The sequence below is a fragment of the Geotrypetes seraphini genome, chromosome 10, assembly GCF_902459505.1.
Source record: "Geotrypetes seraphini chromosome 10, aGeoSer1.1, whole genome shotgun sequence".
Classification (NCBI taxonomy): domain Eukaryota; kingdom Metazoa; phylum Chordata; class Amphibia; order Gymnophiona; family Dermophiidae; genus Geotrypetes; species Geotrypetes seraphini.
In genome coordinates, this window is record NC_047093.1 from 3,958,956 (window position 1) to 3,974,535 (window position 15,580).

Consider the following 15,580-nt stretch of genomic DNA (forward strand, 5'->3'; position numbering starts at 1 on the left):
TCTTGTTTTGCTGTGGTGCCATCGTCGGGATCAGACCAGGCTTCTGGAAAAGCTGATAGATGGGATGGGGAGGAGCCAAAAGAGGCATACTGACCCCATTCAGGATCTTATAGAGGGTGCAAAAGGTAGAGACCCTGATTGAGAAGGGTGAGAGGAGTCTTCCATCCATGATGGTAGAGGTGGTGCTGAGAGCTTGGGTGGCAGAGGTATGGGAACTGCCTGGAGGAGTGCAGCGCTGTCCTGCCTGAAGCAATGGAATAAAGTAAAAAATACTGAGGCTGACTGTAAAGAAGAATCCTGCTGTGAAAGAGGCTATGATGCTAGTTGAGGCATTAAGGGCAACGGAGCTGATCATTGTGCGGGGAAGAGTCCATGGCCAGGAAGTCAAGAGATGTTGGGCACTTTGATTTAGCCAGGGTGACAGAAGGAGCTCCAGGGTCAGGTGGGGTTGACCTTTTTGAAGGCCTACCTTACAATGAAGGAGGCCTGCTGGTGGAGGTTGAAGACTGTTAGGCCAAAACTGGGCTTATGGGAGCCTTCCCCTTTTTATATAGGCAGTGTGGGGAAGTGAGCCCTCAGGTATCAGCACTGTGCTGGCTGGTGGTGAAGGGGTACATAAGAACATAAGAAATGCCTTCACCGGATCAGACCCTAGGTCCATTTAGTCCGGCGACCCGCATACGCGGAGGCCAAGCTAAGTGTTCTCTAATGGACACCTTGTTCACCCGTGTCCCTCAATGTGATTTGCATGAAGATGTGCATCCAACTTGCCCTTGAATCCCAGAATGTTGGTCTCTGTCACAACCTCCTCCGGGAGAGCATTCCAGGCGTCCACCACTCGCTGTGTGAAGCAGAACTTCTGGATATTAATCCTGAGTCTGCCTCCCCTAAGTTTTAGTCCATGACCTCTTGTTCGAGCCACTGTTGAGAATGTGAATAACGAAGATTCTTGCTCCATTTTGTCGAAACCTTTTAGTATTTTAAAAGTCTCTATCATATCCCCTCGCAGCCTTCTCTTCTGGAGGGTAAACAATCCCAGTTTTTCGAGGCGTTCTTTGTAACTCAAATTCTTCATACCTTCTATTAGTTTTGTGGCTCGTCTCTGCACCCTCTCTAGTAGGGTTATATCCTTCTTTAGGTAGGGAGACCAGTGTTGGACACAATATTCCAAGTGTGGTCTGACCATTGCTCTATAAAGCGGCATTATGACATCCGCCGATCTACTCGTGATTCCCTTCTTTATCATGCCCAACATCCTGTTTGCTTTCTTTGCCGCCGCTGCACATTGAGCCGACGGCTTCAGGGTCCTGTCTATCAGTACCCCCAGGTCCCTTTCTTGTTCGCTCTTGCCCAATGTTACACCTAACATTTTATATTCTTGTTCTTTGTTTTGCCTGCCCAGGTGCATCACTTTGCATTTTTCTATATTAAATTTCATCTGCCACTTTTCCGCCCATTTCTCCAGTTGGTTCAAATCTCTTTGAAGTGCATATCTGTCTATTTGCGACCCAACTGCCCGACATAGTTTTGTGTCATCTGCAAACTTGATTATGTTACTTGTTGTTTCCTCTTCTAGGTCATTTATGTAGATATTGAACAAGATGGGCCCAAGAACCGATCCCTGGGGCACGCTGCTCATCACCTTCTCCCAGTCCGAGAACTTCCCATTTATGCTCACCCTCTGCAATCTGTTCTCCAGCCATTTGCCTATCCATCTTAGTATATCCCCTTTTATTCCATGTCTTTGTAGTTTCCTCATGAGCCTTGCGTGTGGTACCTTGTCGAATGCTTTCTGGAAGTCCAAGTATACGATATCCACCGGTTCTCCACTATCAATATGTTGATTCACCTTCTCAAAAAATTGAAGCAAATTTGTCAAACATGACTTCCCCTTCCTGAAACCGTGTTGACTAGCTCTCATCAGGTCATGATTATTCAGGTGCTGCACTATGCTATTCTTGATTAGTGCTTCCACCATCTTCCCAGGAACCGACGTAAGACTCACAGGTCTGTAGTTTCCTGGTTCTCCCCTTGATCCCTTTTTGAAGATTGGGTCTGATCCGGAGATGGCAGTTCTTATGTTCTCTCCCTGGTTCAGGTATTGTTGCAGTGTTCTCTTTGGTAAAGACAGACGCAAAGAATTAATTTAGTCTGTCTGCAATTTGTTTGTCTTCCTTGATGTACCCTTTCTTTCCTAGGTCGTCGAGAGGGCCCACTGCCTCTTGTGCTGTTTTTTTTCCTTTTATATATCTAAAAAAGGGCTTGAAGTTCTTGGCTTCTTGCGCAATCTTTTCCTCATAGACCTTTTTGGCCTCTCTTACCGCCTTGTGACATTTCTTCTGGTCAACCTTGCGACTGTTCCAGACCTCTGTTGTTTGTTCCTGTTTCCATTTTTTAAACGAGTTCCTCTTTTCCCTTATCGCATCTTTCACCTCCTTAGTTAGCCAAGCTGGTTCTCCTTTGTTCTTATTTTTCCTTCCTTTGGATATCTGCAGGATGAAGAGATTCTGCGCTTCAATGATGGTATTTTTTAGTAGGGACCATGCTTGTTCGACTGTTTTGAGTTTATCCGTCCTTTTCTTGAGCCGTTTTTTTACCATGGCTCTCATGTTGTCATATTTCCCTTTTCTGAAGTTAAAGGTTGTGGTTTGAGTCTTGGTTTGTTTCCCCTTCCCGATGCCTATTTTAAAGTTGATCATGCTGTGATCGCTCGTCCCCAGCGGGACCGTGACTTCTGATGTCCTTCCAGTTATGCCATTCAGGACCAAGTCCAAAGTTGCGGTTCCTCTTGTCGGTTCTTCTACCATTTCTTCCAGGAAACAGTCCCCTATTGTTTCCAGGAATTTTGTTTCCTTGCCGCAGTTTGAGGTTCCAAGGTTCCAGTTTATTCCTGGAAAGTTAAAGTCTCCCATGATCGTTACGTTACCCATTTTACTTCTATGGTTGATTTCCTCAATCATTTCAGCATCTGTTTCCTCCGTCTGTCCTGGGGGTCAGTAAAAGAGTCCAATTTTTGTGTCTGCTTCGTATTGTCTGGGAATCTTAATCCAGAGGGACTCCAGTTTTTCTTTTTCTTCTGTCTTTCCTTCTCTGATAGACTCTACTCCTTTATGGACATAGAGGGCAATACCTCCCCCTTTTTGACCTATTCTATCTCTTCTATATAGTTTGTAGCCCTGCGGTACTGTGTCCCATTCATTTTCCTCGTTCCACCATGTTTATGTAATTCCAATGATATCTAATTCTTCTCGTCTTGCTAGTGCTTCCAGTTCTCCCATTTTGTTTCTCAAGCTTCTGGCATTCGTGTACATACACTTAAGCTCCTTTCGTGCTACTTTCTTGGACTTTTTAAGCTTCGCATCCCTATTTTTATCCATTTGCTCCCTTTTTGGATTTATTTGCGCTCTTTTTCTGCCAGTTTTGATTTCAACATGCTCCTCCCCTTTATTTGAGCAGTTGCTTGTAGTTCCTTCTTTGGAGTCACCTGATGCCCGGGCCATCGACTGGTTGTTGACTGTCGGCTCTCCCCTGATTCTTAGTTTAAAGCCTTCTCAATGGACTTCTTAATGTTTTCAGCCAATACTCTTGCTCCTTGCGTGGTGAGGTGTAGGCCGTCCTTTCTATAGTATCTGCTTCTTCCCCAGAATGCTGTCCAGTTTCGCACGAAATCGAAACCTTCCTCATTACACCATGGTGGCATCTGAATGTTTGTCCTGGTCAGTTAACGTTAGGGGCCCTGGGGGAGGAAGCAGCGATTTGCAAATGCGGCATAGTCATACCACCAGGAGAGAGAAGCCACTGGGCCACTGCTTTTTCTATCAGGAGAGAAGCCGCTGGGTTCTGGTGCCTGTGCTGCTGCAGGCTTAAAATCTTCCTGTGGCATCTGAATTCATATACTTTGTTGGTGGGTTGGTTTTGTTTTTTAAATTTGTGAGCTTCTCTCTTTCCTGTGGAAAAAGGTTTGCTGTGGTATTTTTGTCAGGTTTTTTTTTCTGTTTTAGGAAAGCTAAATGTGAAATTATTAATTAATTTGTGTATGAGTGAGAGAGAGAGAGAGAGGGGATTTCTGTGACCAGTCAGGATTGGCCATTCAAAAAACTGGGAGTCCCTGCACATGCCCAGTAAGTCAAAAGCTTTCTGTAGTTAGGGAAGGGCACTGACTTCACCAAGTGTAACTGCATCTCCTCTGCTTTTCTCCAAAGAAAGATGCTTTCAGCGCATGAGTCTCATACAGTGGGATGTGGCATATTTACAGTTAGTGAGCCTCCTGCTAGAAAGTGGAGCAAGCTCATAGGATATGTAATAGACCAGGGGTGCTTGTGAGCTACTTTTAAAATGACCAAGTCAAAATGATCTACCAACAATAAAATTTACAAAAAAAACAAAGCACACTGTACGCATAGAAAATGGTTTTTTTTTTCAAATTCTTTATTCATTTTTACATCTTACATCAAGTATACAATAATATATCAGTTAAAACTTGAATAATCACTTGAATTTCTTTATAATAGCATCATAAATACATAAATTTATACCCCCCACCCACCCTACCTTCAAATATTTTAATCAAAAAATATCATATAAATATTATATTCTTATCTATTGATTAAACCTTTAATAAAACTTTATACCATCCCCCCACCCCCCTATGTATAAATGTACTTTCAGAGGAAAATGGTGTCTTGTCATTACAATAACTTGTCAATGGCCCCCAAATCTTTTTAAAATTATTATAATTCCCTTTTTGTATGGCAATTGTTCTTTCCATTTTGTAAATGTGACACAACGAATTCCTATTCCGGGGTTTTTTTCAAAGAGGTTAAGGCAGATGACTCTATGCAATGTCACTCAGTAACAACCATACAAAAATAGACAAATATACCCCCTCCCTTTTTACTAAACCGCGAAAGCAGTTTTTAGCACAGGGAGCTGCGCTGAATGCCCCGCGCTGCTCTCGACGCTCATGGGCTCCCTGCGCTAAAAACCACTATTGCGGTTTAATAAAAGGGGGCCATAGTGCAAAATATAGACAGCAGACATAAATTCTCAAATCGGACACATTTTGATCACTAAATTGAAAATGAAATCATTTTTCCTACCTTTCTTGTCTGGTGATTTCATGAGTCTCTGGTTGCACTTCCTTCTTCTGACTGTGCATTCAATATTTCTTCCCTTCTTTCAGCCTCCTGTATGCTTCCTCTCCTCCAGACCTCATTCTCTCCCCCCAACTTTTTCTTTCTTTCTCTCTGCCCCCTTCTTTCTTTCTGTCTCTATGCCTCCCTTTCTTTCTCTCTCTCTCTCTCTCCTTGCCCCCTTTCCTTCTTTCTCCCTGCCCTCCCCAAAGCCACTAGGTTTGCTGCCACCGCCTTCGAGGAACAGGCCCCCAAGCCACCGCCGCCCCAAGCTCTCCCTGCAGAAGCGTCACGCTGTCCAGCATTCTGCTCCCCGACGTCAATTCTGACATTGGAGAGGAAGTTCCGGGCCAGCCAGGCAAGTTGGGGGAGGGTACGGGCACAAACAACCTACCTGGTGAGCTAAGCTGCCAATACTTTTTTGAGACTAAGGTAAGTAAACACCGATCTAGGTCAGGGGAGAGTATATACACTTTCGAGTCTGGGGTTGGCTCACATTATAATTCTGGGTCACATTGTAATTCTGGGTCTAAGGGGAGTACACATTGTAATTCTGGGTCTAGGGGGAGTACACATTGTAATTCTGGGTCTAGAGGGAGTACACATTGTAATTCTGGGTCCAGTGAGAGAACACACATTGCAAATTGTACTAAAGGAGTTCAAGTAGCCCAAGCGGGAATACCCCCACAGGGTACAAACATTTCCGAGTCTGGGATAGGAACACACTGTAGTTTTGGGTCTGGGGAGTCCGGGATAGGTGCACGTTGTAACTCTGGGTCTAGGGAAAGTACAAAACATGCGAATAATGCTAAAGGTGTCCAAGTAGCTCAAGTGGGAACATCCCCACTGAGACATAACAAACATACAACATGGAGGGCTATGTACGTAAACGCCCACAGTCTGGGAAACAAGATCCTGGAATTAGAAACAGAAATGAGGAATGCTGACCTGGATGTGGTGGCAATATCTGAGACCTGGCTCACGGATTCCCACGGGTGGGACATGGTCATTCCGGGTTACAACTTGCTTCGCCGGGACAGGGAGGGCAAAATGGGAGGAGGTGTAGCATTATATACTAGTAACATAGTAACATAGTAGATGACGGCAGATAAAGACCCGAATGGTCCATCCAGTCTGCCCAACCTGATTCAATTTAAATTATTATTATTTTTTTTTTTTCTTCTTAGCTATTTCTGGGCGAGAATCCAAAGCTTTACCCGGTACTGTGCTTGGGTTCCAACTGCCGAAATCTCTGTTAAGACTTACTCCAGCCCATCTACACCCTCCCAGCCATTGAAGTCCTCCCCTGCCCATCCTCCTCCATACGGCCATGCACAGACACAGACTGTACAAGTCTGCCCAGTAACTGGCCTAGTTCAATCTTTAATATTATTTTCTGATTCTAAATCTTCTGTGTTCATCCCACGCTTCTTTGAACTCAGTCACAGTTTACTCTCCACCACCTCTCTCGGGAGCGCATTCCAGGCATCCACCACCCTCTCCGTAAAGTAGAATTTCCTAACATTGCCCCTGAATCTACCACCCCTCAACCTCAAATTATGTCCTCTGGTTTTACCATTTTCCTTTCTCTGGAAAAGATTTTGTTCTACGTTAATACCCTTTAAGTATTTGAACGTCTGAATCATATCTCCCCTGTCTCTCCTTTCCTCTAGGGTATACATATTCAGGGCTTCCAGTCTCTCCTCATACGTCTTCTGACGCAAGCCTCCTATCATTTTCGTCGCCCTCCTCTGGACCGCCTCAAGTCTTCTTACGTCTTTCGCCAGATACGGTCTCCAAAACTGAACACAATACTCCAAGTGGGGCCTCACCAATGACCTGTACAGGGGCATCAACACCTTCTTCCTTCTACTGACTACGCCTCTCTTTATACAGCCCAGAATCCTTCTGGCAGCAGCCACTGCCTTGTCACACTGTTTTTTCGCCTTTAGATCTTCGGACACTATCACCCCAAGGTCCCTCTCCCCGTCCGTGCATATCAGCTTCTCTCCTCCCAGCATATACGGTTCCTTCCTATTATTAATCCCCAAATGCATTACTCTGCATTTCTTTGCATTGAATTTTAGTTGCCAGGCATTAGACCATTCCTCTAACTTTTGCAGATCCTTTTTCATATTTTCCACTCCCTCTTCGGTGTCTACTGTGTTACAAATCTTGGTATCATCTGCAAAAAGGCACACTTTTCCTTCTAACCCTTCAGCAATGTCACTTACATATATATTGAACAGGATTGGCCCCAGCACCGAACCCTGAGGGACTCCACTAGTCACCTTTCCTTCCTTCGAGCGACTTCCATTAACCACCACCCTCTGGCGTCTGTCCGACAGCCAGTTTCTGACCCAGTTCACCACTTTGGGTCCTAACTTCAGCCCTTCAAGTTTGTTCAACAGCCTCTTATGAGGAACTGTATCAAAGGCTTTGCTGAAATCCAAGTAAATTACATCTAGCATATGTCCTCGATCCAGCTCTCTGGTCACCCAATCAAAAAATTCAATCAGGTTCGTTTGGCACGATTTACCTTTTGTAAAGCCATGTTGCCTCGGATCCTGTAACCCATTAGATTCAAGGAAATACACTATCCTTTCTTTCAGCAACACTTCCATTATTTTTCCAACAACTGAAGTGAGGCTCACCGGCCTGTAGTTTCCTGCTTCATCCCTGTGACCACTTTTATGAATAGGGACCACATCCGCTCTCCTCCAATCCCCAGGAATCACTCCCGTCTCCAGAGATTTGTTGAACAAGTCTTTAATAGGACTCGCCAGAACCTCTCTGAGCTCCCTTAGTATCCTGGGATGGATCCCGTCTGGTCCCATCGCTTTGTCCACCTTCAGTTTTTCAAGTTGCTCATAAACACCCTCCTCCGTGAACGGCGCAGAATCTACTCCATTTTCTCGTGTAACTTTGCCAGACAATCTTGGTCCTTCTCCAGGATTTTCTTCTGTGAAAACAGAACAGAAGTATTTGTTTAGCACATTTGCTTTCTCCTCATCACTCTCCACATATTTGTTCCCAGCATCTTTCAGCCTAGCAATTCCATTTTTTATCTTCCTCCTTTCACTAATATATCTGAAAAAATTTTTATCTCCCTGTTTTACATTTTTAGCCATTTGTTCTTCCGCCTGTGCCTTCGCCAAACGTATCTCTCTCTTGGCTTCTTTCAGTTTCACCCTGTAGTCCTTTCTGCTCTCCTCTTCTTGGGTTTTTTAATATTTCATGAACGCCAACTCTTTCGCCTTTATTTTCTCAGCCACTAGGTTGGAGAACCATATCGGCTTCCTTTTTCTCTTGTTTTTATTGATTTTCTTCACATAAAGGTCCGTAGCCATTTTTATCGCTCCTTTCAGCTTAGACCACTGTCTTTCCACTTCTCTTATGTCCTCCCATCCTAACAGCTCTTTCTTCAGGTACTTTCCCATTGCATTAAAGTCCGTACTTTTGAAATCTAGGACTTTAAGTATCGTGCGGCCGTTCTCCACTTTAGCCGTTATATCAAACCAAACCGTTTGATGATCGCTACTACCCAGGTGAGCACCCACTCGAACATTAGAGATACTCTCTCCATTTGTGAGGACCAGATCCAATATCGCTTTTTCCCTTGTGGGTTCCGTCACCATTTGTCTGAGCAGAGCCTCTTGAAAGGCATCCACAATCTCCCTACTTCTTTCCGATTCCGCAGACGGAACATTCCAGTCCGCATCCGGCAGGTTGAAATCTCCCAGCAGCAGAACCTCCTCTTTCCTTCCAAACTTTTGGATATCCACAATCAGATCCTTATCAATTTGCTGCGATTGAGTCGGAGGTCTGTAGACTACACCCACGTAGATAGAAGTTCCATCTTCTCTTTTCAGAGCAATCCATATCGCTTCTTCCTCTCCCCAGGTCCCTTGCATTTCGGTCGCTTGGATATTGATCTTTACATAGAGAGCTACTCCTCCACCTTTATGACCATCTCTGTCCTTCCTAAAAAGATTATATCCCGGTATGTTTGCATCCCATCCATGTGATTCACTGAACCATGTCTCTGTGATAGCAACAATATCTAGATCTGCCTCTAATATCAGGGCTTGCAGATCATGAACTTTGTTGCTTAGACTGCGAGCATTTGTGGTCATCGCTTTCCAGTTATTTTTCAGCGATAATCTCCTTTTTCGTATGGATTTTTGTGTCGTTTCACTTTCCGTTGCAATACTAAGAAATGAGTTGCTGATATTGCTTATGTTGCAGCCTTTACTACTATCACTAAAGATGACATTAAGGTCACCAGAATCACAGATGTCCACTACACTGGGGAATCCCTTTGGGTAAATTTGGCCAGAGGGAAGGACAAATGCCTGTATCTTGGCGTAAGATACAGACCCCCAAGACAACAGGATGACCTAGATATGGAATTAATCGGAGATATAGAGAACATCACCTTGCGTGGGGACACAGTATTGTTAGGTGACTTCAACATGCCTGATGTGGATTGGGACACGCTTTCCTCTGCTTCCGGCAGCAGCAGGAGGCTATTAAACTCTATGAAGGGAGCAAGACTCAGGCAACTGGTGTTGGAACCAACAATGGATCAGGCAATACTGGATCTGATACTTACCAATGGAGAAACATGGTATGGTTCAACCTCAGGAAAGGTTTCACTAAATCTACCACACTGACCAAGGTCCTCAAATTCAAGGACACAAACTTCAAAGAAATGGGAGACTTCGTTCACCAGGCGCTACAAAGCCAAGCAGAAACCGATAACGTGGAAGAAATGTGGTCGACTTTGAAAGCCACCATACAAGAAGCAACAAACCGCTATGTTAAATCAGTAAGTAAACGGCGAAGGAACAATAAGCCACAGTGGTTCTCTGCGGAGATTTCGGACCTCATCAAGGAGAAGAAAAAAGCATTCATCTCTTACAAACAATCAGGGAAACAGGACTCTAGGGAAGTCTATCTGGCCAAGTCAAAAGCCGTCAAAACAGCAGTTAGGGAGGCCAAATTCCGCATGGAGGAGTCTCTAGCGAAGAACATCCAGAAAGGAGATAAATCCTTCTTCAGGTATATCAGTGACATAAATAAGAACTCAGGCGGGATAGTACGTCTTAGGAAACCAGACGGAGACTATGTAGAAGCGGACTCGGAAAAAGCCCAACTGTTAAATGAATACTTCTGCTCAGTCTTCACCCGCGAGGCGCCAGGACTCGGCCCTCAGCTACAGACAAGGGTTGATGCAGATGACCCGTTTAGTAATTTTGAGTTTACACCCAGCGGTGTCTACTGCGAGCTGTCAAAGCTTAAGGTTAACAAGGCAATGGGGTCTGACAACCTACACCCCAGGGTGCTCAGGGAGTTGTGTGATGTCTTGGCGGAACCGCTATCCGCGCTCTTCAATCTCTCCCTTAGTACGGGTAACGTCCCATTGGACTGGAAGACGGCTAACGTCATTCCACTCCACAAGAAAGGCTTCTAGATGGAGACAGCAAACTACAGACCGGTGAGTCTCACATCAATAGTGTGCAAACTAATGGAAACTCTAATCAAACGCCAATTGGATACGATCCTGAACGAGGAGAATCTACGGGATCCCCATCAACATGGATTTACTAAGGGGAGATCCTGCCAATCCAACCTGATCAGCTTCTTTGACTGGGTGACGAGGAAGCTGGATGTTGGGGAGTCCCTGAACATCGTATACCTGGACTTCAGTAAAGCATTCGATAGCGTACCACACCACAGGTTGCTGAGCAAGATGAGTTCTATAGGATTGGGCGACACATTGACGAAATGGGTTGGGAACTGGTTTGGAGGTAGGCTTCAGAGGGTAGTGGTGAACGGCACCCCCTCCGAAATGACGGAGGTAATCAGTGGAGTGCCGCAGGGCTCGGTCATGGGCCTGATCCTATTCAACATCTTTATAAGAGACTTGGCAGAAGGGCTGCGAGGTAAAATAACATTATTCGCCGATGACGCCAAACTAAGCAATGTAATGGGCAAAAGCACAACAGACATAAATTCAATGTCCGACAACATGATGCACGACCTACTCCTACTGGAGCGCTGTTCTAGGTCCTGGCAACTCAGCTTCAATGCCAAAAAATGCAAAGTCATGCACCTGGGTAGCCAAAATCCATGCAAGACTTACACCCTTAATGGCGAGATCCTAAAAAGAACTGAAGCAGAACGAGACTTAGGGGTGATCGTCAATGAGAACATGAAGACTGCCAATCAAGTGGAGCAAGCTTCATCCAAGGCAAGGCAAATCATAGGTTGCATACCCAGGAGTTTCGTCAGCTGTAAGCCTGAAGTCATTATGCCATTGTATAGATCCTTGGTGAGGCCCCACCTGGAATACTGTGTACAATTCTGGAAGCCGCATTACCGTAAGGATGTGCTGAGACTGGAGTCGGTCCAGAGAATGGCCACCCGGATGGTCTCGGGACTCAAGGATCTGCCTTATGAGGAACGGCTGGATAAGTTGCAGCTGTACTCACTCGAGGAACGCAGAGAGAGGGGTGACATGATCGAGACATTCAAGTATCTCACGGGCCGCATCGAGGTGGAAGAAGATATCTTCTTTTTCAAGGGTCCCGCGGCAACAAGGGGGCATCCTTGGAAAATCAGGGGCAGGAAACTGCACGGGGATACCAGGAAATTCTTTTTCACTGAAAGGGTGGTTGATCGCTGGAATAGTCTTCCACTTCGGGTTATTGAGGCCAGCAGCGTGCCTGATTTTAAGGTCAAATGGGATAGACACGTGGGATCTATTCACAGAGAAAGGTAGGGGAGGGTCATTGGGGTGGGCAGACTAGATGGGCCGTGGCCCTTATCTGCCGTCTATTTCTATGTTTCTACGTTTCTGTAGGGAGAGCTTGGGGCGGCATTGGTGAGAGGAAGGCTGATTGGCCTAGTAGATCGGGACGGCATCACGAGTCTATCACGGAGCCCGGGATGGGCTCCGCGATCGACTCGCGTTGCTTTCCCCATCTACCGATCGATTGTGATCAAGGTATTGGGCACCCCTGTAATAGACAATCAGGTGTGACAGGCTGTTTTGGCTTTCCAGGAGAGAGCAGCAGTCAGAGAGCTAACAAAGAATTGCAAAGAAAGAAAAATCTTTATTCAGGGTCATTTGCTTACTTCAGCTAAATGCTATGTCTAGCCTTCAAACCCTGCTGCAGAATCTCTCTCAAAGTGAATCCAGCCTGGGCAGAAATACTCTTGCCTCTGAGGCCCGCCCCTATGACTTAGCACTGAGCACAGGCAATCTGGGACACATAGTTTTTTGGGGAGTTTTCCCTAATGGCTCAATGCCCTCTGCTGCCCATCCCTGCGAAGGGAAAAAACCCTCACTTTGTCACAGGGTACAATTAAGAAGGGACAATTTTTATGAGATGGGTCAGCTCATATGTATCTGACTATTTCGTCCCAGGTGCCAAACTACATTGTTTCTTGTGAACAAGCAGACCTGGAAAAAGAATAAAACCACTGAAACATAGAACTTAATGGTATTTGCGGTATACAACTGAGCCATACTGGGTCAGACCAGTAGTCCATCCAGCCCAGTATCCTGCTTCCTCAGTGGCCAATCCTGGTCAGAAGTACCTGTCAGAAACCCAAGGCTTTCCCAATAGGAGACTATGGAGGTTTTCTCCAGAACTTGTCCAAACCTTTTTTAAACCTAGCTTCGCTAACTGCTGTCAATGAGTTTCAGAGCTTAACTATTCAGTGAAAACTATTTCTTCCTGTTTTAGAGGTATTTCCATGTATTTTGAAGGAGTACAAAACAGATTCACTTTTACCCACTCTACACCACTCTTTTCCAAGCTGAAGAGCTCTACGCAGTGTTTTGAGGCATCGTGGCAAAGGCTCAGAGTCATCATTTTAAAAAACGGCAATACCTCAAAGAATTTTCTGTAATTGGCTTTAATGGTATTTTCAAAGAGTTCTTTATCTTTCTCATCAATGAGTTTATCTCCATACACTCTATCAGCTTCGTGTAACCATAATCGGATTAAATCGACAGGAGTTTTAATACACTCAGCAGTGGAAAACAGCAATCCCTGTCAAAAATACATATGCACATCAATCAGTTTTCAAGTTGGAACAATAACTTGTACAGAAAATATGATAAATTCACAATGTTAAAATCTATCTGCCTTGCTAACCGCCATCCTCTCTTTCTCGTGCAATGCTCATCATGCTATGTCACACTGTGCCATGTTTGTCATGTTATATTGTACTATGCTTTGTTATGTATGTAAACTTGTAACCCATTCTGAGCTGTCCTAGGAGGAAGCGATATAAAACCAGCTACAGAAATAAATAAAACAGCACTTATCATGAAATACACTGCATCGCATGGATGTCAGGGTCGTCATATAAAACAGCCCACAACCCTTACTCCGAAAGCCAGCTAACACTCTGAAGAAACAAAGACAGTATCCATGCCTCTGCTGACCAAGAGTCTTGAGATTAGGATTGGAATTCCATAACATTGGGGCAGTCACAGAGAAAATGTTCATACGGTGAGTATTAATGTGTTTTATTTTTTTTTAATCTTTATTCATTTTATAATCATCATCAAGTGTACAGAAAATATATACAATAAAACATAACATCACTTGAAAAATCACAGAAAAATTTTTAAAAATAAGAATTATCCCCCTCACATCTAACCATCCCTTTAAATTTGCATGCTTTTGTTACAAATCGGTTAACGGTTCTTCTCCAAGTTACATAAATACCCACTTCAACCTTTACTGCAACAACAGGACAGCACGCAGAATTCAACTGTTCGCCTTCCCCTCGCCAAAACACTGCCTTCTCAGAAGATCCCTCGAAAGAACTTTCGCCTTCCAAGCAGCCAAGTTGAACCCATGGCTAGCCCAGATGATACTCGAGGCCCCCACTTACCTTGCCTTCAGAAAACTACTAAAAACTTACCTATTCAACAAACACGACTCCTAATTAATCCCTTCACCTCACATAACCCCGGCCCCACCCCTAACCCCTTCCTCCCTCACCTGATTCTCCCTTGACCCTCTCTCTACTCCCCTTGTCTAGTTCAATCTAAGCCGCAATTTTCAGTTAAACTGTTGTACATCTTCCTCTCATTGCAGACTACTGTAAATTGTGGTAACTTCATTGCTGACTGTTGTAAATTGAAAATTGTTGTAATCTACTGTAAATCTGCTTGTAACTTGTTGTAAATAAGCTTGTCAATGCAGATCATTTGTTAATTGATGTAAACCGCCTAGAACTCGATGGGTATGGCGGTATATAAGAATAAAGTTATTATTATTATTATTATATATCATATTTTATAACATATAATAATATTTTCCACCCCAAATATGAAAATATCAACACTCACCCCCACCCTTCTCCCCAATAATAACTAATAAGGAAAAGCAACAAATAAACATTATTCATTTTGATACCTTATTAATGGCCCCCATACATCCTTAAACTTATTAAAGTAACCTTTTTGCACTGCAAAGCAATTTTTCCATTTTATACAAATGACACTCTGAGTTCCACCAAAAAGTATAAGTTAATCTAGTACAATTCTTCCAGTTGTACGTTATCTGTTGAATAGCCACACCCGTAAGGATCATCAAAAGCTTATTATTTGCAGAAGATATTTGACTTTTAACCCTCATAGACATTCCAAACAATATCGTGTCATAAGACAGTGTCACATGATTTTCCATCATAAGATTAACTTGGTCCCAAATTGAATACCAAAAGGCCTTAATGAATGGACACTGAAATAATAGATGATCTAAAGTTCCAATTTCAATATGACAATGCCAACATCTATTAGACTTAGAGCAATCCAATTTTTGTAAACGAACAGGGGTCCAGAATGCTCTATGCAACAGGAAAAACCATGTTTGTCTCATAAATGCTGACATTGTACATTTCAATCTCCAAGACCAAATACGTGGCCATTAAACTGATGCTTAATCTCAATGCTCCAAATATCCCTAAGCCCATTTTTTAGTTTCTTATTCAAATATGTATACAATAATTTATACCACTTTACGGCCTGGTGTCCCAGAAAATCTGCCTGAAAGCATAGGAATTCTAAATTAAATTGATTATTAAGAGATTTCCATTCAGGGAACCCAACCTGAACAGCCTGCTTCAATTGCAACCATTTATAACTTTGTTTTTTATCAAGACCAAATTTATATTGCAATTGTGAAAAATCAAACAGCTTACCATTAGAAATATCATCTAATGTACGTATCTTTGCTTTAATCCAATCCTTCCAGACAATTTTATAACCACCTATTTGGATCTTAGAGTTCAACCATATAGATTGATATGTAGATTTTTCAATAGGAATAGGTGTTAATTTATCAACAAATCTCATAGTTTTTCAAGTATCCATTAATATTTTATTATCTTTATGTATTCTAGGCATCTTGATACCA

General features: G+C 43.6%; 1 protein-coding gene across 2 annotated transcripts in view; it reads right to left on the bottom strand.

Annotated features, from left to right (window-relative positions):
* The window catches only part of DNAH17 (dynein axonemal heavy chain 17), a 954,442-nt gene that overhangs the window by 273,737 nt on the left and 665,125 nt on the right, over positions 1-15,580 (bottom strand). For both annotated transcript variants that reach the window (XM_033960179.1, XM_033960181.1), the window contains one exon: positions 13,037-13,198. In XM_033960179.1, the coding sequence (XP_033816070.1) occupies positions 13,037-13,198 (162 nt within the window). The remainder of the gene's footprint in view (positions 1-13,036; positions 13,199-15,580) is intronic.